General features: G+C 38.1%; 4 protein-coding genes across 6 annotated transcripts; 1 reads left to right on the top strand and 3 right to left on the bottom strand.

Moving 5' to 3' along the window:
* Positions 1-1,864: 1,864 nt before the first annotated feature.
* Positions 1,865-7,714, top strand: LOC146630482 (N-acyl-aromatic-L-amino acid amidohydrolase (carboxylate-forming) B-like). 3 transcript variants are annotated; one of them, XM_085356936.1, is made up of 8 exons: positions 2,056-2,268; positions 3,424-3,522; positions 3,611-3,837; positions 3,990-4,182; positions 5,318-5,411; positions 5,490-5,597; positions 6,414-6,526; positions 6,902-7,714. In XM_085356936.1, the coding sequence occupies exons 2-8, from the start codon at positions 3,502-3,504 to the stop codon at positions 7,091-7,093; spliced, it is 948 nt and encodes a 315-aa protein (XP_085213062.1). In that variant the 5' UTR covers positions 2,056-2,268; positions 3,424-3,501; the 3' UTR covers positions 7,094-7,714. The 3 variants fall into 3 exon arrangements, with proteins under 3 accessions (XP_085213064.1, XP_085213062.1, XP_085213063.1); XM_085356938.1 differs by lacking the exons at positions 2,056-2,268; positions 3,424-3,522 and adding an exon at positions 1,865-2,034; XM_085356937.1 differs by lacking the exon at positions 3,424-3,522.
* Positions 7,715-8,524: 810 nt separating this feature from the next.
* LOC146630481 (claudin domain-containing protein 1-like) lies at positions 8,525-13,270 on the bottom strand. Its single transcript, XM_085355886.1, has 5 exons — positions 13,179-13,270; positions 12,412-12,866; positions 11,998-12,099; positions 11,641-11,778; positions 8,525-10,050 (listed from the first exon to the last, which is right to left on the bottom strand). Exons 2-5 carry the CDS (start codon positions 12,635-12,637, stop codon positions 9,830-9,832), a joined length of 687 nt encoding a protein of 228 aa, XP_085212012.1. The 5' UTR covers positions 12,638-12,866; positions 13,179-13,270; the 3' UTR covers positions 8,525-9,829.
* A 2,585-nt stretch (positions 13,271-15,855) lies between these two features.
* LOC146630480 (ecto-ADP-ribosyltransferase 5-like) lies at positions 15,856-17,206 on the bottom strand. The gene is made up of 4 exons (XM_085355884.1): positions 17,168-17,206; positions 16,970-17,065; positions 16,163-16,881; positions 15,856-15,925 (listed from the first exon to the last, which is right to left on the bottom strand). The coding sequence occupies exons 1-4, from the start codon at positions 17,195-17,197 to the stop codon at positions 15,856-15,858; spliced, it is 915 nt and encodes a 304-aa protein (XP_085212010.1). The 5' UTR covers positions 17,198-17,206.
* A 1,291-nt stretch (positions 17,207-18,497) lies between these two features.
* On the bottom strand, positions 18,498-20,164 carry LOC146630479 (ecto-ADP-ribosyltransferase 4-like). The gene is made up of 4 exons (XM_085355883.1): positions 20,105-20,164; positions 19,292-20,010; positions 18,692-18,739; positions 18,498-18,576 (listed from the first exon to the last, which is right to left on the bottom strand). The coding sequence occupies exons 1-4, from the start codon at positions 20,162-20,164 to the stop codon at positions 18,498-18,500; spliced, it is 906 nt and encodes a 301-aa protein (XP_085212009.1).
* Positions 20,165-20,858: the final 694 nt, after the last annotated feature.

Here is a 20,858-nt window from a genome sequence, read left to right as displayed (position 1 = left end):
TAAGTTAAGAGAAAAAACTTTTAGTGTTCTTGGAAAGTAATATTGTTAATTTTTATTCTGACCTCGTTCATCAGAGATTAACTTTTGCCCTTTGGACCAAATCTGAAGTGTCTCCTTTTTCAGAGACACTGACACAGCATGAATTTGGCCTATATCTCCTTTACTTTAAAACAGCAAACACACTGTACAATATTTGAAAAGCTTTTGCTTTAATATCTATGCATATCTACACAATGCCTGGTTTATTATTGTTGAAGCATTGTCAGCATGCACTTCACAGAGGCTAGAGCTCAAAGGACCTGCACCATACACAGGGTCCTAAAGGGCAAGGCCTCATTGGTAGCAACAAGAGCAACATTACTATTTATTCACTTAGCTGATTTAAATATACATTTTGTACTTCTGGCAACACTTCCAGCCATGTTTAGATCACTCCCATATTGACTTGCATTTGCTCATCTACATGTAGGGTGACTCTCCAGCTTTAGTTTTAGTTTGCGTCTCCACAAAATGTCATGTGATGGGACAGTTGCAGACACCAAAGTACAGGTTGTGTTTGCCAGATTTCACAGTATACACAGATGCACAGTTTTACCACAGAACATACCTTAATATGGTGTGTCTAATTCAGACATATAGATCTTCTTTCAGCTGTTTTCTTATCAACAAGACAGGTAGTTCTGCATATTTTATTTATTTATTTATTTGTTTTCCAGATGCCCTTCCTGACCCAAAGAGACTTGTGTCTGCTCCTGGAATCAAACCAGGGATCTTTCACTTATTAAATGTATTTGTATACATATATGTACAGTATTTGTATAGCGCTTTTCTAGTCCCTAAGGACCCCAAAGCGCTTCACATCCAGTCATCCACCCATTCACACACTGGTGATGGCAAGCTACATTGTAGCCACAGCCACCCTGGGGCGCACTGACAGAGGCGAGGCTGCCGGACACTGGGCCCTCTGACCACCACCAGTAGGCAACGGGTGAAGCGTCTTGCCCAAGGACACAACGACCGAGACTGTCCAAGCCGGGGCTCGAACCGTCAACCTTCCGATTACAAGGCGAACTCCCAACTCTTGAGCCACAATATTAGAAAAATGAGTAAACCACTATTCAATGGAGCCACTTTGTGAGCTACTTCCTGACAAATAGATATAAAAATTAAAAAAGAAAGCACACATTCACACAACCAAAAACAACCAACAACATAAAAACAAGGAAAAAAGGAAGAAATACAGGAAATCAGAGCACCATTAGCCAGCAAAGCCTGCGGGGTAAAAGCAAAAGATAAAATCAAGTGAATTGAATTGAACTGACAGACAGAGGCGGAGAACGAGAAAGAGAGAGCGACAGAGTGAACGAGTGAGAGGAAGCAGCTTATCATCAAGCGACGGATCAAAGAGGATTACATGTCTAAATGGAGCTTAGGTCTTCTTTCGAGAGTTGCAGGGTGTGAGAAAACGTACGGTGGTATGGAGAAGAAAGATTGCAAAGTTGTGAGGTAATTAACATTTTTAGACTACAGATTCATCAACTAGATTCATTCATTTGAATGATTCGTATGATATTGATGAAATAGATGTCCAAGAACTGCTGCTGCTAGAAAACTACTGTAATTAAATCCTACCTATATCACTTTAGACTGCTTCACCTTTCTTTAGGCAATAAACTAAAAAATTAAGCAGACTTTTTCCCAAAAGCACCCATGCTTTTACTGTTTGTTTACTAATAAATTATCAGATATATATATTTATTTATAGTTAGCAGTGGTGGTGGAAATGCTTGGAGTGTTTTGATACAGCTGCAATAAAGCATCTGCCGAGGTTTGGGTTCCTCTGAAGTGAAACATCTTATGTGCCATTTACTTGTTGTTGTTGTTGTTGCAGCACCTCAAAGTTGCACCACAGGCCAAAGAGCAATGAGAGCGGCTCCTGCTGGTTTAGCAGAAAACAACCGAGTGACTTCCTGTTACATCACAAAAATGAAATTTGAGCTGAAGAAACAGATAGAGGAGGGCAGCTGTAAGAAGGTACAAACATAAGGAAGCTTGAAGGCGGGCGCAGTCAATCGAAGCAGTCTGTACTTGCATGTGGGTTGGTTTGTACTGTGTGAATTGTGAATAGCTAAGCAGCTGCTGTGGGCTGAAAAGTGTTTTTTTTAGGTTATGAAATAGCACACTTCTGCCCCGACACAACTTCCCCTCTGGGTTCAAAGGTTGATGAATCCAGTGAATGCTAAACAAGGTTGAATTTTGACGTGAAAGGTAAGACGTGGAGTCAATTTAATGTAGTTTTATGCTTATTTTATTGGCTGTATTGACAGAGGCAAGCTGCCAAAGTCTTAAAAACCAGTTTCTCAGATTTTACTACTTTATTTTTCTCATTTACTGCTGCTGCTGTTGTAGTAGATGTAACTATGCACTTACTAGTGCTTACAGTCACATTGTAATATGATTGTATGACAGCACAGTGTGCTCCTATTTATATTTCTGCCATCACTTACATTGTAAATAGCAGATCCAGTTCTTCAGCTGGGATCATATCTGTGATCCAAAACCTGGAGTATAATGAGTATAATGACACTGCAGCATTGAGATGGCATAAATATCATAAAGAGTAGGTGTGGCCTTGTGCTATATCCCCACTTACTATAGCAACAGATGCCAGGATCTCTAAAACTAATATAGATAATGATGTGAAAGTAAAACTGTAGTTTCCTATGAACTGAGTGTTGTCACCTATTTATCACTTATGCTGCTAAATATTTTATTTTTTTTATTATTATAAACTGATTTACCTATAAATGGTAAAGGAGAGAGCCATCAATTGGAAAACTGTCTTTTGGAGAGTTGCCTCTCCAGCGCACCTATTGTCTGCTTTCCCCCCCAAAGCAGTAAAACTGGATTCATGGTGGTTCATTCTTCTTAAAGGGGTAGCTGCATATTCCTGAAGTTTGTTTTACACTGTAAGAATTAAGTGTTTGCCCTAATTTTATGAGAAGTGTATTTTGCATACAATCATAAATGAGTTAGATTTGTTGGACCTTCTGACTCTGATCTCCTGGAGGGTGGTGTGTGTGTGTGTGTGTGTGTGTGTGTGTGTGCGTGCGCGCGCAAAGAAATCATTAACAAGTGTTACCACAAACCCTCATATCTTGACAGACTTCGGGCAAATATTAGTATTTAAAATATACACACACACACACACACACACACACACACACACACACACACACACATATATATATATATATATATATATATATATATATATATATATATATATATATATATATATATGTGTGTGTGTGTGTGTGTGTGTGTGTGTGTTTGAGTTTCAATCTTTACATGTATATTTCTGCTGTTATTTATTTATTTTTTTGTTGGAGGTGAACCTGAATTCATCATTTGTTCCACTAGGAACACCTTGATTCTGTTCTAGCTTTCCTTAAGCTGCACCTCAAAAAGCTCAAAGGTTACACTCCCTTTAGTCAATGAATGACTGCCAGGACATCATCGGTACTTTTTTTTTGTTTGTTTGTTTATACAACAGAAAAAGAGAATCCAACATTAACCTAGCACCCTCTTTTTTTTCTCGTGGAAACAGATGGAGTCTGTGTCTTTCCCACCGCTGTCCAGGGTTGCCGTTTGTGGTGGCACTCATGGAAATGAGATGACAGGGGTTTACATGGTGAGACATTTGCAGAAAGAGAAGATAGATAAAATTGGATCTGTTTCTGTCTCCACTGTCCTGACAAACCCACGGGCTGTGGAGATTTGCAGGAGATACGTAGAAACCGACCTTAACCGCTGTTTCACAGAAGCCTTGCTAAAGTAAGTTCAAAAACGAAACTGATGCCAAAGCTTTATGTAGGTAATGAAGTTTTAAAGGTTTTGGCTAACTGCGCTACACTGTGAGAGCAAAGTAAAACTTTTCAAATCTGCCATGTGTGAGAGACGTCTTTGTTTTATTTTCCCGATTCTAGTTCCCCTGTAACAGATTCATCACCCTATGAACTGAGGCGAGCTCAGGAGCTGAACGCTCAAATTGGGCCCAAAGGAAGCAAAGAGGCCATGGACCTGATCATAGACATCCACAACACCACTTCCAACATGGGCCTCTGCTTCATCTTTTACTCCATAGACTGGTTCACCCTGCACATTCTCAAGTACCTACAGGTACAAGAGTACTACAAACAGATATTTCGAGTCATGCACTTGGAATTTGCACCTATAATGTTTCTGATAAAGAAAATATGCATAAACTGTGAACTACTAGAGGTCTCATATCTTCAAGTTCAAATAACTTAAATTTTGCTAAAAGTCAGGTTAATCTTCGCAGTGATGGTATGGTGAGATAGCAGCAGCTGTTTTCAAAAGCAAGAATGCACAAGGCAAGGTGGATCCATGCCTTTATGTTGTTTGAACCAAAGTCTGACCCTACTATCAATATGTTGCATCAGAAATCAAGACTCATCAGACCAGACAACATTTTTTTAAATCTTCTGTTGTGCAATTTTGGTAAACCCATATGAATTGTAGCCGCAGTTTTCCAGTCTTAGCTGATGGCAGCAGAAGACCACACTGCAGAGATGCTGTTCTGCATACCTTGGTTGTAACACATAGTTATTTGGGTAACTGTAGCCATCTTGTCAAATTGAAGAAGTCTGGTTATTCTCTGCTGACCTCTAGCATCAACAAGACATTTCCATCCAGTAAAATGCTGCTCACTGGATATTTTCTCTCATTCAGGCCATTCTCTGTAAACCTTAGAGATGACTGTATGAGAAATTCTCACTAGATCAGCAGTTTCTGAAATATTCAGATAAGCCTGTCTGGTGCCAACAACCATAATATATTCAAAGTCATTACCCTATTCTGATGCTCAATTTGAACTTGACATCTCTACGTGCCTAAATGTGTATTGTTGCCATGTGTTATCATGTCATTAATAGCACAGACAATAACAGATACAAATACAATCCTGTCAGTAATCCTCCCAAACACCAAAGTTAACCCCATTAAGCTGTATAATGTGTTGTCTTCAAGCACCAATTTTAACTAAACTGTCTGAGGAATTTTTCTTAGTCTTTGTTTTAATGTTTCTACTGGGTAGTAGTATTTTCCAATCAAAAAAATTAAAAGTATGTCTGTGTTGCTTGTACATCACTCATGCAATTATGTTCTTAACTCAATAAAATCAGGTTATAAAGCTATAATCAAAATCCGGGATAAACATGTAGTTTATTTTAAAGCTCAGCCTATCGTACCTAAGCACAGTGTGCAGTCGACAGTAAACATATTTGATTTTCAGAGTAAAATGGCTTCTGTGGAAGTTAGAGCAATCCAGCTGGACATACCGATCGCTGAGGCTTATTCTTTAGAATCGGTCGGCAAGCATGGCTTTGGTAAGTGTGTCTGTGTGCATCTTTTGCAAAGCTGAGCTTATTAAATATTTAGATGATTGTTCCCCTTGTTCTTTGCAGCAATAGAGGCCGGCCCACAGCCCAATGGTGTGGTCAGAGCAGATATCCATAACATGGTGAAAGAGGCAGTGGATCATATATTCAGTTGGCTTCAGGAATTTAATTCTGGTAAGATGCTACCGCTTTTAAAATGCCCCTTCTTATAAGCTTTGGTTGAAATATTTATTTAAATAATTTTGTAGTCTGCAGTTGTTCAGTTAGCTGCATTTTTTTACAATTGCCATGGCAATATCTTCAGCTGTGGCCAAGCTTTTAATTGCTGCATGCAGGAGAGCTATCACGTATCACACAGAGATTCATATAGTCAGCAGATAACATAGTTGAGCAGGCTACACCAGGTCACAAATCTAAATATGAGAATAAACAAGAATGTTTCCCATTACACAAACAAACAAAATAACGAGGTGAAACATATCGGATGCATATGCTTCCCCACATGTGTAATGTACTGTGTAATTAACCAATTAATTATAGAATACATCCTGTGGCTGGAGCTTCACCTCACCTGATGTTTCAATGGGAGCAGGGCCTAAAGTGGCCTCTGCAATTTGCTATATATAAATATTTGGTTAATGGCACATGTTTTTTGTCATTTTGCTGCTGTATGCTACAACAGTTGGTTCAAACAGTCATCACATGAATAAAGTGCAGACTTTTTACTTTTATTGAAGAAGTTTATCAAAAGCATTGCATTAACTTTTGAGGTATTACAGTCGTTTTTCAACACAGTTCCCTCATTTTCAGAGGGGTAGCTTCACTGGAGAAGCTTTAAGTCATCACAAATCAGTAAATCAGACAGTGGGGTTAACCGTGAACAATTATGCAATGGCAAACAACAACATCAGGTGGACCTACAGTGGCAAAATCAAACCATAGCTCTTTGTGAAATGACTCCATTAACTCTGCAACTTTTATCCTCATCAGGAAGCACATTTGAAGGGGGTGAAGTGGAAGCATACACCTTGGTGAAAAGCATAGATTACCCGAGGAATCCAGTTACTGGGGAAATCACTGCTGCCATACACTCCCAGTTACAGGTACAGTACAAGATGGGTGCACGTTTTATAGTCTAAGCTTTCACACTTTTCATTATCTGAGTCTAGGTCACAGTTGCAGCAGTTTTAGAAGCACCTAGGTGCTTCCAAGCTAGCTGAGAGACTTAAAACCTCTCCAGTCTATCCGTCTAGCTTATCCTTATCCTCGGGTCTCCTGCCCATTAGACATGTCCAGTGTCCACAAAATAAATACTGAGTCCTTTGGCAGAATCCCTCACACCCTCAAGTATCCTTGAGAGGTTGTCTAAAGGTTTGGCCTTAAACAAGCCTTCCTAACCTGGTTTCATCTGAACATTTACATTCATGAATTCAAAGACTGTCAAGCAGTAAATGTCGTATTTGCATGTCTTTCTCCAGGATAATGACTTCAAGCTTCTGCAGCGGGGCAATCCGATATTCATGTCATTTTCCGGGGAGACAGTGAAGTATGATGGCGAGGACCTCTACCCTTTCTTTGTCAATGAGTGCGCCTACTACGAGAAGAAGATCGCTTTTCATTTAGCTCGAAAGATAAAGTTGACACTCCCACCCATAAAAGTGACAGGCTGAGAGTGCTAAATTTAAATATCCCAATTTTAAATTATAATAAAGTAGGAAATGAGAATTATTCTGATCATTTGAAATATGCAAATGAACAAACGTGATGTCATGACTGACAAATATAAGGTGTCTAAAACATAACTCCATCCTCCAGTGCAGTACAGGAGCTCTGCTAGTCCCTCTGTTAATATGTAAAATGAAGCTTATTCGAGCTTTATCTGAGTGGTGTGTTGCACAGGCTCTAGAGTTGGAGTCCACGCATTTTATGTTTTTTAAAGCTAAATTTAACGTGCAGAAATCCTTTTTGAATGAATGACTGAATAAATGAACATGAATGAATTTTAACTATAATCTTCTTAGCATTGTGTATTTGATTTGGGTTTACATAAAATAAATGGATCAGCTCAATTATCAGCAGGAATATGCTCATCGGTCAGAGCAACTACATGCTCCAGTGTGTTTATCAAGTACACTTTACAACATTGGTTTGTCCTAACGTTACACTGTGAGTGATGAAATGATCAATGAAAGATGCAAAAGAAATCTATCATATTTATCTACTGTGCTTAAAAAAGACTTTGATGATTTCAGTTGTCTCTGTATACCTTACACACGTTTTTAAATCTTTCAACAGACACTTTATAACTGTGTTAATGAAAATTTGTTATAAATAAAGTTAATTGTATAATACAAGCATGTAGTAAGTGGTTCTTAACACAGTGCACAGCTGCAATTGAGAAGCCTTTGTTTTAAAGTAATGATCAAAAAAGCCCATAAAACAAAGAATTTTACTTTGACCTTGAGCACAGTTCAGATGAAGACCCATTAAGTGGTCACGGTGTACAACTTTGAGTGAAATCTGACTAAAACTCTGGGATGAGAAGTGATTCTTGTCAACTGTGGACGAAACAGATGACCGACACCTCTCAGATCATCAGCAATATCTTAAATATTTCTACAATCAGTTCCAAATGTGCAAACACTTTTTTAACTACTTACACTAAAATCTGACACTGCAGGATTAGCTGTAGGTCCTGTTCTTTGGAGCAAGCTGCCTGCTGACCTGAGATCAATTGGATCTTGAAAAACCCTTCTTTTTCACACTCTATAGGAGTGCATTTTTCTTTTTCAAATTTTCTTTTGTTGTTTTCACAAAATATATCAAATTGCCATTGTTCTTCCTGAAGATGTGTAAGACAAGACAAGACATTGTAAGCTTGTAAGTAAGAACTCATCATCTTTACTCGTCTCCTTTAACCTCCTAAGACCCAAACTCTTTCATGGCATGCATTTTTAATTTCTGTTTGCTGATTGGGATCTGATGAATGTAAAAACAGAATTACCTGATCTTTTTTTTTTTTCTTTTACCTGATTTTTGTTTGAGAAAAATTAGATCCACATAAGAGGTCATTCATTTTAAATTTCGATAGAACAGTGGCAGTATGTCCTCGTAAGTGGATATCAGGCCCTTGTAGAGCAAAATTTAGTATTTTGGTCTAGACAACCCAAAATGTGATGACCACATATGTGAACGCCAGGTCCTAGGAGGTTAAAAGGGATTACATGAAACAAAGATAAAAGTCAGCAAATGCCAAATTTATTAAGACATAATCAGTACAGTGTGCTTCTGGATACATAAAAACATTTACAAAAAGCCAGAGTGTATACACGTCAGACATGTAACAAATCATTCTGACACAAAACATTACAGTTTGTTTTGTTCAGTGCTGACATATTACTCATTTTGGACTTTTGTACACACAAAAATGTGTAAGTGGTCACAGATTCAAGAGGATTTGAACTTTTTGGAAAATTTGATTGTTATTTTAAAAAGTCACACTGAAACGCTGACATACTGTATCAACAGTAAACATCTGAAAGCTTACCAAAGCCGTCAGACAAGTAACTGTTTGAAAGGATGGGAGAACCGACTTAAACTCCAGCCTGCAAACATTTAGGTGGTGTTGAGCAGCAAACCCTGTGTAAAATGGCAGTATAGCAGATCATTTGGGGCTTAAGGTCACAGGTTTGTGTGGCATCACTTTAGCTTTTTTGTTTGTCTTTTTAAATATTCAAACTAACTAAATTAATACATCTACAAACACAGGCGACAGATGAGTGGTCACATTTGTGATGACACTTAGAAAATACCACAGGCTGAAATGAACAATCACCACAGACGATGATGAAAAGGCATGCACAGGCTGGATATTTTAAATTATGTAAAAACAGAACTGCAGAAAAAAAAAAAAAGTAAAACAAATAAAATAAAATAAACTCTTGTTTAATATTTTTTCATGCACAGAGAAAGCTACCATGTCCTGGATAACTCCAGGTGTGAAGTTAAGGGCAATGTGGTGAGCAGCTTCAGAAGAAAATGGCAACCAAAAAGAAGGCAATAAAATAATGCACAAAAAAACATGGTTTACACCAGAAATAGTAAGTGATCTGCAACCCTTAAAGATTAAAACCATTAAGAACATGCTTTGGGTAAAACACAGGTTAGAAATGCAAGAAAAAGCACTGGTTAAATAACTCAAATGGTATTAAACCAACACTCCTTTCTACAGGTCTGAGATACTGTAAAAAAAAAATTTTCCTTTTTTTAAGTATGAAAATTCTGTTACAGATGAAGTGAAAAGCACCCTTTATCCTAGTTACATCCTCTCCTAACAGGAAACCATTTTCTGAGGATGTAATGAAACCCGTAAGCTGTCTTAAACTGTATGATTGTCAGTCTCTCTTTTACGCTACCCTGTAAGCGGTCATGCGAGTGTAATTTTTGCGGTGACTTTTGGCCGCCCACAGGAACAGAGCAGCTGCCATCATCTGCAGAGGGAAGGATATGAGGGCAAGGTAAAGAGACCAGCCCAAAGTGCCCTCCACCCCATCAGGCAGAGGGAAATTCTGGTGGACCAAATCCACCCCGGCCAGGAAACAGCAGACGGTGCCCAGAGAACACAGACCTGAGGAGTCAAAAGCAGTGATGAAGGAACGGGATGAGATCATGTAAACGTTTATGTTTGTGGTCATTTGGAAAAAGGACTAAGCTTCTAATGCAAAGCAGAAACAAATCTAGCAGATGAACTCCACCTTCGTTGTACTCTGGCTAAGACCAAAGTAAATGAATGAAAGCAGAGGGAAGTTTTTTGTTGAACAAATGTTCTGTGCAGTGGTTTTCAAAGTGGGTTCTGGGGACCCTCAAAGGTCGTCAGTCTCAAAGCCTCAGGAATAAGCACCGCTGGTTTTGGATGATTTGCATACATTTTGACTTCTGTTGTGAATCTTTGTAGAGACTGCGATGTAACCTGGCTGACATTGGTGCTGACATTTATCTCGGGGCAAGTGCATTATTTGTTAATTGCCGTGTGGTCGTGTCCGAGGGTTTTACACGCACTGCCAGCCAAGATCAAAACAAACAGAATTCTGAGACTTTTTTCCCCTCCTGGGTCCCCACTCGTTGTTATGGTCAGTTTTTTATGGGGCAAACATATTTGTCCCTCAACTTTTTCCACTTCTCCCCTCATGTCAATTCCAATAGTTTCAACAAACTCCCTCCAGGAACTTGGTGACAATCATACCGATGCTATGATTGTTTTCTCTCACTGATAAATTAAGTAAATAAGTAGCTGGAAATTCACAGGAGGAATCGATGGCACTAAACAGGACAATCACAGTGGTTGCAGGCTGTGTGAACCAGGCGTGTAGTTACATTTCTAGGAAGGTGCACATCAGGTTAAGCTGTACGTTATGGTGTAGGATTTTATAGGGTTCTGGGTATCTATAGCCCTAGTAAGCCATGCACAGCTGAAGCCGAAAGTCACTACAGAGGGGTGTACTACCAAGTATGTTCATAGCCAGGATTACTTTGTGTAAGCTAGCTTCACAAAAGTTAAAGGTCCACTCAGAGATAATAGGTATCACACTGGTGGGCATTGACCATCTTTGTTCAACCGGGCTTTGTGCTTCAGGTTCTCACATAAAAAAGGTCATTTGACACATCATTGGACTCCTCTTCAAAATGGATTGGCTGAATCAATCGGAGATGTTATCAGAGAAACGGGTAACAGGGACGTAAATGTAACAATATGGTGGGGAAAAGAGGATATTAACACTTGCTGCTCTGTGTTTATTTCTACCTTATAGCTCCAACTCTAAAACTTTAAACTGGATGCAGTGAAACATTAAAGGTTTCTCACTATGGTCAGTTAAAACACTGTCTCAAAGTCATGTGGAGTCATGTGTATAAAGGGCATTTGGAAATCACCTTTTAATCACTTTTTGTTGCCTGATCAAAGAGACACTAATTGTATTGAATGCACCTGTAACTTGTAAGTTCAAAACTGCATGCCAGTAGCTGCAAGTCCAGCTGTGTAAATGACATTCAGCAGCAGATAAGGACCAACCATTCAGTCTGCTTGACCTAGAACTGATTGTGCCACTCGTTTTTGTCAACATTACTCATGCAGTAAAAATAGTAAGAAATTAAACTGTCAGTTCAGAAAAATGCAAGATATTATAGTTTTTATGCTCATAAATGTGTGTGTTTCTTTCACCTGCAAGAAGATGGAGCACTCCCACACAGAAGGTCGGGGTAAAGCTGCGGCACAAGCAGGCACAGACCCCAACGAGGACACTGAGGAACACCAGTGCCAGAGACACCAAGGGCAGCAGAAACTGGCACCTCCACAAGTCTGCACAACAATCATTGCAGGTTAAACTCAAACTCTGTCAATAATTTCTAATGTTTAACAAATGATGTGCGAGTAAAGACAGTGAAGGGAGCAGATGTGAGCAAGATGGGTTAAAAAAAATGTAAGAATCGTTTAGTAAAATGAAAAAACAAAACAAAACATATTTTATGAACTACAGGTCTCCCTGGATAGATTGAGGGAGAGTAAGGATACACTCACATGTTCTTAGCAGGTCTTCTTCTTCCTCATTTCCAGGTTTATACTTTGTACCTAACTGATCAGAAAGACTAAAGCTTGAACAGCGGGTTTCCATCTTCCGATCTAAAGCCAAAAAAGTCAGAGAACACAAATCCAACTAAGTCTTCTCATTAATTAACAATGTAAAGCATTTAACATGGGACTGGGCATTATAACAATCAAGTGCACTGGTTAAACCAATGCTGAGTGCAGAACAGTCAGTGACGTAAATCAATGTGCAGAATTAATCTAAATAAAATTCCTTAAAGTTAAAAATAGAGTTTAACAGACAAATCTTGTTCCAGATTTTCTTCTTAAATTTAGAAGGCAGCACTATCATCAAACAAAGTATTGGTCAGTGAGGACGCTGAACAGGTGTGCCACTGTGAGTAATACCTGGAGATTTGAACCAGTATGAGGGGCTGGCTACCAGGATACACCTCCACCATAGTGCCCGAGTGCCGTTGGGGTATACGGGTTCGCTGTGCGTTGTATTATTAACTTCTGGGGTATTGTACTCATACCAGTGCTGAGTCCCCACAGCCACGGAGAGGTACACTGTGGCCAGCAGGCTCAGCACGGAGCCGATAACCAGAGCTGTGGCGTACCGGTTATCCACCATGGTAGAGAAGAAGACAGCTCCTTAGGAGAACAAACACAGTCTGCAGTGTCAAATGAGGTTTGGCTTCCTGAGATGGAAGGCTAACAATTAGTTGTCGGCTTGTTGCTTTGGCTCCACGGCATGTGGTCAGTAGGCACTGGAAGTGTCACAGTATCCGAGCATTGTGCTTTCTTCAGTTAAGCTGCATGTTTGCTGCAGTTTCGATTAGGTCCACAGAAGCGTTCACAGCCTGCCGAGGAATCCAACATAAAAAATACATAAGCAACAAGTACGCAATACGAGGTGGTTAGCGTCGTTTGTAGCTTAATTAGCCAGTAATTAGTGATCATAACTGCTTTGTACCCATAATTAATGTTATTAACGTTAACTCTGCTTCACATTGCTAACAATAACAAAGTGTTATTGTCAGGAAGTTAGCATCCTACTTGCCAGCTAACGCTAAACATAGCTTCTTGCAGCAGAGTGCGACATTATCGAGTTATTTAACAGACACCTGAACGTTACAGATTTCACTCGAGCTCTTTTTTTTTTTTTTTTTTACCTCATTATTGGCCAAAACCTTCCAGTTATAGCCTTATCTTATCTTCTCTGCTCTATCAATTTGTAGCTGACCACCGCCTTCTTCTTCGCCTGTTTTTTCTTCTTCGTTTGATGGAATGAGTTTGTGCATTATGGCCACCTTCTGCTTCGGAGGAGAGGTGTCGCGAAATCTGATGATAATCCCAGGTAAGAGAGTTCGCAATAACAGTATTGTCGCGATATCTGTGGAAAGGGTGACGCTTTAATAGTAATCAGCCAGATTCCGTCATAATTTAAAAAAAAAAATCATAATTCATAGTATAAAATATGTTTTAATTATGAATGAATCTGACTAACGCAAGATAGAGCGTTGGAAACTGAATGTAGAAACCATAACCAAGCGAAGTGCCTACAAACTATAACAATTATAAATATTACATAATACATTTGAAACTACACTTATTTATAAATGTAATCTTTTAATTGTCGTGGTTATGGTAGATATTGCATCACATATAGGTGACCAGACATTATTCAATTTATGCTTAGTTCAATTAAATGTGATTTGTATGGCACCAAGTCACAAGAACAGTCATCTCAAGGTGCTCCTAACCAACACTGCCTTGACACAAACTGTTTAGGTTCAGGAATAGTCACAGATATGTATGCAGTTGGTAAAACCTCAATTTTACTCCTAAAAAACTTTAACACACACACAAAACCTTTTCTAGTCTTGCTTCAACATGCTGAACAGAAAATAGTGTGTTTGTGTGTTATTTAACCCAACATGTAACTGGTGCTGGCAGACCCTTTGTACATATGAATAGTAAATCACTTTTTCCTCCATCATCTGACCTGCTGCCAGACCAAACCACTGGCTCAGTCTTAGCTGTTCCTAATCCCATAGTCCTGACATGAGCCAGCCCCACTGATACCTAAAGTAGGGGAGTTGTCTTTTGTAATAATAATACATTGTCATTATAAGCCACATAAAAAGAGCAGTGTAAGTGCAACTGCATATATTTTGCACACTGTGACTGTTGCAGGTGGTGAGATCTTTCAGTAAGCTAAATCAGTTTAAAAGCTATTTGAGCTTCACTAGGTCTCAAATCAGAAACATATTTTATTTTGCTAGACTTTGTTAGAAAATTAATATCCAAATGATTATTTAAGTTATATTTGCCAATACTTTATATAAAAATACAAGTTTTTCTTTTCTTTTACACCATTTAATAGATGAGAATTTAAATTTACTTACCAAAAAGTATACACATATGTACCAGTCAATGTAAAAAGAAAATCTAATAACACTATAAATGGATAACACATATCTCATCAATCTTCTAAACATCTTCTCATCTTCTTTCTAAACAGAAAATTGATCCATGTTTGCAGTATTAAAGTGGCGGGGTCGAAAGTGATATATTTTTCATGGGACTCCAGATCCCTGGTGGCAAAAGAGGTAAAATCAGTCGAAAAGTCCAAGGTGCTTGTCTCAAGGAGGGCTATCATTTAAAACAGGCTACATCAAAACACATGCGTGCAGCCTGGGACAAGCGGCCTGATAACAAGCAAGGAGCCTCATGGGAGATATTTTTCCTGCTTTACCAAACTGCTTTAAGTTACCTGGTTGAAGATTAAGTTTGCACTCTAACATGTAGTGGTGGTGTCTTTATGAACTTCTAACAGGAATGACGCATAATGCCTTCTCCTAAAGATTAAACGTGACCCTTCACATCAAGCTGCACAGAGACCCAATAAAAGGCATCATTTTTTATCGGGTTATATCTAACACATTATATTTTTACATTAATGCTTTCTGAGAGTTTTAAATGTTTTCTTAAAACACCAAAAGTCTGAATATTTGCAACAAATTGTACAAAGTTTATATCCTAGTTGTTTTGTTTAGTAACTTGAAACTAGTGAGCTTATTTGTGTAAACAAAAAAACGATGTGATCCTGTGAGAGGTTTGAACTAAAAATTATTTCAACTAACCAGTGAGAGCAGATTCTTTAATACTCAGTATATGTGGAACTTTACCAATGGTATTTATTTTACTGATATTTGGGCACAATTACATGCAAAAACAAATAAGCCACCTTTAGCAGTAATAACTTGAAGTAATTATTTTCTGTATGATGTTATCTGTCTGTCACATCATTGTGTTGATCTGTGGAACCCAGTACTTAAAATCTGGACTGGCTCTCTGTTTAAAAAGTCTAGTCTCTGATCCCATCGATACTACCCAGAAGGCAGTGCAGAGCTAGGATGGAGCCAAAGGGTGAAAGTATTCACCCAGTTCTGCCTATCTATCCTGCCTACTCTGATAAAGTATCTGGCGCTAGGTAGCCTTGCAGGTCCGGTATCCTACTTTACTTATCTTTACTTTAAAAAAAAAAAAAAAAAGAATGTCCACAATTTAGACTTTTTGAATGCTGGATATTTTATTAGAGCAATTTAACAGGAGAAAAGCTCGCTTTTCATACTCATTTACCCATCTGCATCTCCCCTCTTTCACTTTTATCTTTAGACATCCAATCACCATTGTTGACATACAATCACATGACTTCATAATACAACAGAACCAGGAAACAATATTTGATTATATTTCACAGATACCACATTCTGCCATATAAACTATGCAAAACAATTACACAAATAAGCAAAGCAGTATTGTAGAAAACAATAACTGTTTTTACTAAACAGATAAGGATAAGGCTGCAAACACTAATACAAGCCACAAGGTGGAGACAACAGCTTGAGGAGACCTGAAGACATGGAAGCAAAGCAGAGAGACAGATTATTACTACTACTAATAATAATAATTTACTTTTTTGTGTGTGAAGTATTTTTATTATATTTTTATTATATCGAATTGGCACATGTGACATGTTTGTATCTCCTTTAAATATTTAAATACTAGTTGAACTAACAGTTCTAAGCTTAATATTTGAAGAATGAATATACAAAAAAACTCACTTTAATTGAGAGAATATGAATCTTACCGTGAAAACATGTAACAGTTGTGTGAGCTGTTCAGTCCTGAGTGGTTTAAAACAATCTCAAGGTATTCGTCATCATCCCATGTAGTTTTTGTCTCTACTCGTTGCACAGTGAAAACTTCTGCTGGAGATAAGAGTATTTCATCCTGTTCTTGACCGCACACATAGTCTTTCAGGTTGACAAAGAAACAAGAAGTGAGATGTAAAATAGTATTCTCATTGACATCTTCAAGTCTCTTTAGCTCTTCATAGTCTGAATAAGCTAAAGTGAAACTTGGAAATCTCACTGTGGAGCCTTTCTGTGGTTGGTTTTGACCATCTTGAAAAACATAAAAGTTCTTGCACTCCTTTGGCTTCAGCAGCCTCATGGAGTCCATCAGCAGGAAATGAAGAGACTTGAAGTGGAAGCGGTTTTCATAGATGCTAACATTTCCACCCATTGTCTCTATTGCTTTGTTCAGTGTTAGTATGAAAGGCTGGTCTCCTTTAAGATAGACTGAAAGTGCAGCAGTATGCTCTTTTCTTCCTCCAGGGATCTGCTTTGAACACTCGTTACTTTTATTCCACGCTTTCTGAAATCCTTCACTGTTGCTTAGTTCTTGTTTTAACACGTCTGACTCGATGAACTTCTTCATGGCCTCTTCACGACATCCTTTGTACTGATCATCTACAACATCTGTGGTCTCTTGGACATCCAGTAATCTTGTATCCTTTGCGGCCACCTTTAATTGATATATCACATTTAAAAACCCATTTTTAAATTTATAATTTTTCTTACTTTCTAATATTTGTTTGAATCATGATTCTTACTTTGCTGCAGGCAGCTGTGAAAATTATTGCAGCAAGCACTTTTCTTCTGTTCTCCATTTTTTGGCCTCTTTGTCTTCTACAGAGTGCAAGAAAGCCCTGAAACATCAAATATGGATAGAGAAAGTTCGGTAACACTTTACATGGTCCAGAAACTTGGAAGTGACAAAATCTAAAAGACTGAAAAGACTAAAAACTTACCTGAAGCAGGGAGAACAGCAAGGGGCCCATCAAACTGCAGGAAAGCGAAAGCGAGGGTTTGAGGAACTGGAGCAAGTTATCATACAGCGCAGCCCTTTAGTCTTTCCTGTGTAAGAAAGTAACTTTTTCTGCTTTCTGCTTTAGTGAGGAACATTACTGTGTTCCTGTAAGCTGGTTCAGGTTTAGCCCCTTTAAGCTCGACCATAAATTACCTTTATAGCTCTGATCTAGCATGGCTTCAGTATAGCTCATGGGGGCAAATACCTCAGTACCTCTTCAATGCAGACTTTATAAAAAATGAACTGGAGCCTCACAGATGAATATAAATAACATTTAGCCTTTACAGCGAATGTGTGTGTGTGTACGCAATCAGCTTTTATTTCATTGATGTGTAGCTTAATGATGAGTCTTACATTTAGACAGTAGTTATCGCCCTGCTGCTGGACCAGCGATGTAATATGTTTTCAAATGTAACATAAGAAAAAAAACTTACTGATGTCTGAAATGTCTGTGTGATAAGATTAAATTCATTGCAAAGCATTTTACATTTTATATGCTCTTTATTTGTCAGAGAAATGGAAAGATACATCAAGGTGTGGTTTCTTTAGAAGCAGGAAGATAATCACTAACTCAGGAAACACACTGACGGCATGTTTATCGTAAAAATCCGCTCCCTGAAAAATCGTCACTGAGGAAAATGTAAAAAGTGAAGAAGTTCACTAATGTTGAGAGAAAGTTCAATAAAGAAATTGATGTTGAATTTAGTTTTATGGATAGAAAATTTCAGTTTTTCTATCACAGTCACAGTTCATTGATAGGCGGCATTGGCTATGCTCAGGAGCCTGAAAATTGAACCCAGTGTATTTTATGCCAATTTTCTGCACCCCTTTATAAATTTTTAATAAACGTTCTGATTTTCTATGTGCCACTCTGCCTTGTTCTTGGTCTTCTAGTGCCAGCCCATTGACAAAATCCTGGAAACACTCCGGCTGTGGGAGTTAAAGGTGCCACCATAAACTCCAGAATACCCAGTCTGAATCCAGCTGGGAAAAGCTGCAAGTTATTCCCATCTCTCGTTTCTTATCATCCTTTTAAAGGCACACAATGCTTAACAAGAATCATTGAAATTATAACGCATATTATCCATGAATTCAGCCTATAATTTTAACATATGACAGAAAAAGAAAACAATATTTGATTATATTTTGGTAGCCTAATGCAACACCTTATTTGGCAGATAGCACAATCTGCCAGACAAAGTACCAACAAACTGGAAGAATAAACCAAGCAGCATTGTAGATGATAAAATTCTGAATGATAACTGTTTTTGCTAAACAGTTAAAGAAAACAAAGATAAGGCCGCAAGCACTGACGCAAGCCACAGGGTGGAGACAACAGCTGGAGGAGACCTGAAGACATGGAAACAAAGTAGAGAAAGAGATTATTGTAACAGCCATCCATCCATTTTCTGCCACTTGTCCGGCCTGTAGATATGGAAATAAAACTGTAATAATAATAATTTACCTATCTCTCTCTGTGACAGTTATGAAAGGTTCCAGTTCTCCTGAGACCCTGAATTATAAGCAGAATATAATACTTTAAGCGATGTGCTGATGTGTGCGTTCGTTTACTAATGCTGTCAGCATTATCAGGCCAAACTATTCAAACCACATCCAAAACCCTACCAGGGTTTCATAATCCTGTTTGGGTTTTTTCACTTTTTATGTCACCTCATGCTTTCCAGCTGGGAAATCTTTAAGTTTATCAAAACCTCGAGTATAATCCAGTCATTTCTTTGTATTTCCAGCATTTGTTACATCCTGTAACGGAGCAACAGGCTGTTTTATACAACACCAATTATTTTCCCCGCTTGTTAGAAGTGTTCAGCTACATTTAAAAAAAAAAAAAAATTAAATACCTATTGAGACAAATAGGTATATTTTACAATTTTCTTGTGTGTCTTGTGAAGTATTTTTCTTATATGTACTTTGGACAAGTTAAATGTTTGTATCTCCTTTGTGTGTTTAACACCACAATGAAAATTATTTAAGCGCTTCAAAGTTTAATGTTTGGGAAATGAACCTACAAAATATTTCACTTTAATTGAGATAATATGTGTCTTACCTCGGAAAGATAAAACAGTTGTGTGAGCTTTTCAGTCCTGAATGTTTCAAAACAATCTCAACATATTCTTCACCATCCTCCACAGTTTTGCTATTTACACCATCCACAGTGAAAACCTCTGCTGGAGATAAGAGAAATGTATCCCCTGCTTTAGTGCAAGTGTGTTCTTCCAGACTGACAAAGAAACAAGATTTGATATTTAAAATGATGTCCTCAAACAGATCATAATAATTGTTTGGCTCTTCATAGTTTGAATGAGCTAAGGTGAAACTTGGAAATCTCACTGTGGAGCCTTTCTGTGGTTGGTTTTGACCACTTAGCAGAACATAAAAGTTCTTGCACTCCTTTGGCTTCAGCAGCCTCATGGAGTCCATCAGCAGGAAATGAAGAGACTTGAAGTGGAAGTGGTTTTCATAGATGCTAACATTTCCACCCATTGTCTCTATTGCTTTGTTCAGTGTGTTTATGAAAGGCCGATCTCCTTTAAGATAGACTGAAAGTGCAGCACTATGCTCTTTTCTTCCTCCTGGAATCGGTTTTGAACACTCGATACTTTTATTCCACGCTTTCTGAAATCCTTCACTGTTGTTTAGTTCTTGTTTTAACACGTCTGACTCGATGAACTTCTTCATGGCCTCATCACGGCATCCTTTGTACTGGTCATCCACAACATCTATGGTCTTTTGGACATCCAGTACTCTTGTATCCTGTGCGGTCACCTTTAATTGAGGTGTATCACATTAAAAACTCATTATTTAGTGAATAATTTTTCTAACCTTCTAAAAAAAAATTTGTATGAAACACATTTCTTACTTTGTAGCAGACAGCTCTGAAAATTATTGTAGCAAGAAGCACTTTTCTTCTGTACTCCATTTTTTATCCACTTCTTTTTCTAGAGACTAAAAGAAAGCATTGCAGGATCAAATGTGGGTAGAAAAGAGTTCAACACTTTTCACAGTCAACTTGGATTTGGAAAGATGTAAATAATCTAATATTTGTTTGGTTTTCTTGGAATATGTCAACTTAAAAATGTAAATGTTGAAAAGACAGAAAATCACATACCTGGAGCAAGAACCAAAAAAAAAAAAACTTGTCTTAGCAACTCACAGAAAAGAGTCTATCCAATTTCTGAGCAGCGATGAGCACAACACACTCTGGGGAGTAAAATAAGTTATCCTACAATGCAGCTCTACAGTTTTTCCTGTAGAAGATTGTAACTTGTCACTGTGGGAAATGGTGTCCCCTTATTGGCTCTGCCTCAGATACTGAGTTCCTGTAAGCTCCTTTTTTTTTTTTTTTTTTTTTTTTTTGGCATAACTGGTGAGGCCAAGTCCCACAGTACTTCTTCAATGTAGACTTTTTCTAAAATTGAAAAAAAAAAAAACTCAAGCAGTTCCATGCCCACTTTTAAATTTTGTACTTTTTCCCAAAGAAAGGGGTTAACTACAAAATTGCATTTGTTACTGTTTGCTAAAGCTAAAGCTCAGGTCGGCAGAGCACTTTGACAGCACTTTTTATTACTAAACTCTACAATTTGGGCTACTATTAGGTAGATTCACGCAATGTC

The sequence above is a fragment of the Diplotaxodon limnothrissa genome, linkage group LG6 (assembly GCF_057381915.1).
Source record: "Diplotaxodon limnothrissa isolate DT_005_m linkage group LG6, D_limnothrissa_male_GT1.1, whole genome shotgun sequence".
NCBI lineage: Eukaryota > Metazoa > Chordata > Actinopteri > Cichliformes > Cichlidae > Diplotaxodon > Diplotaxodon limnothrissa.
This window is presented reverse-complemented; position numbering and strand designations above follow the sequence as displayed.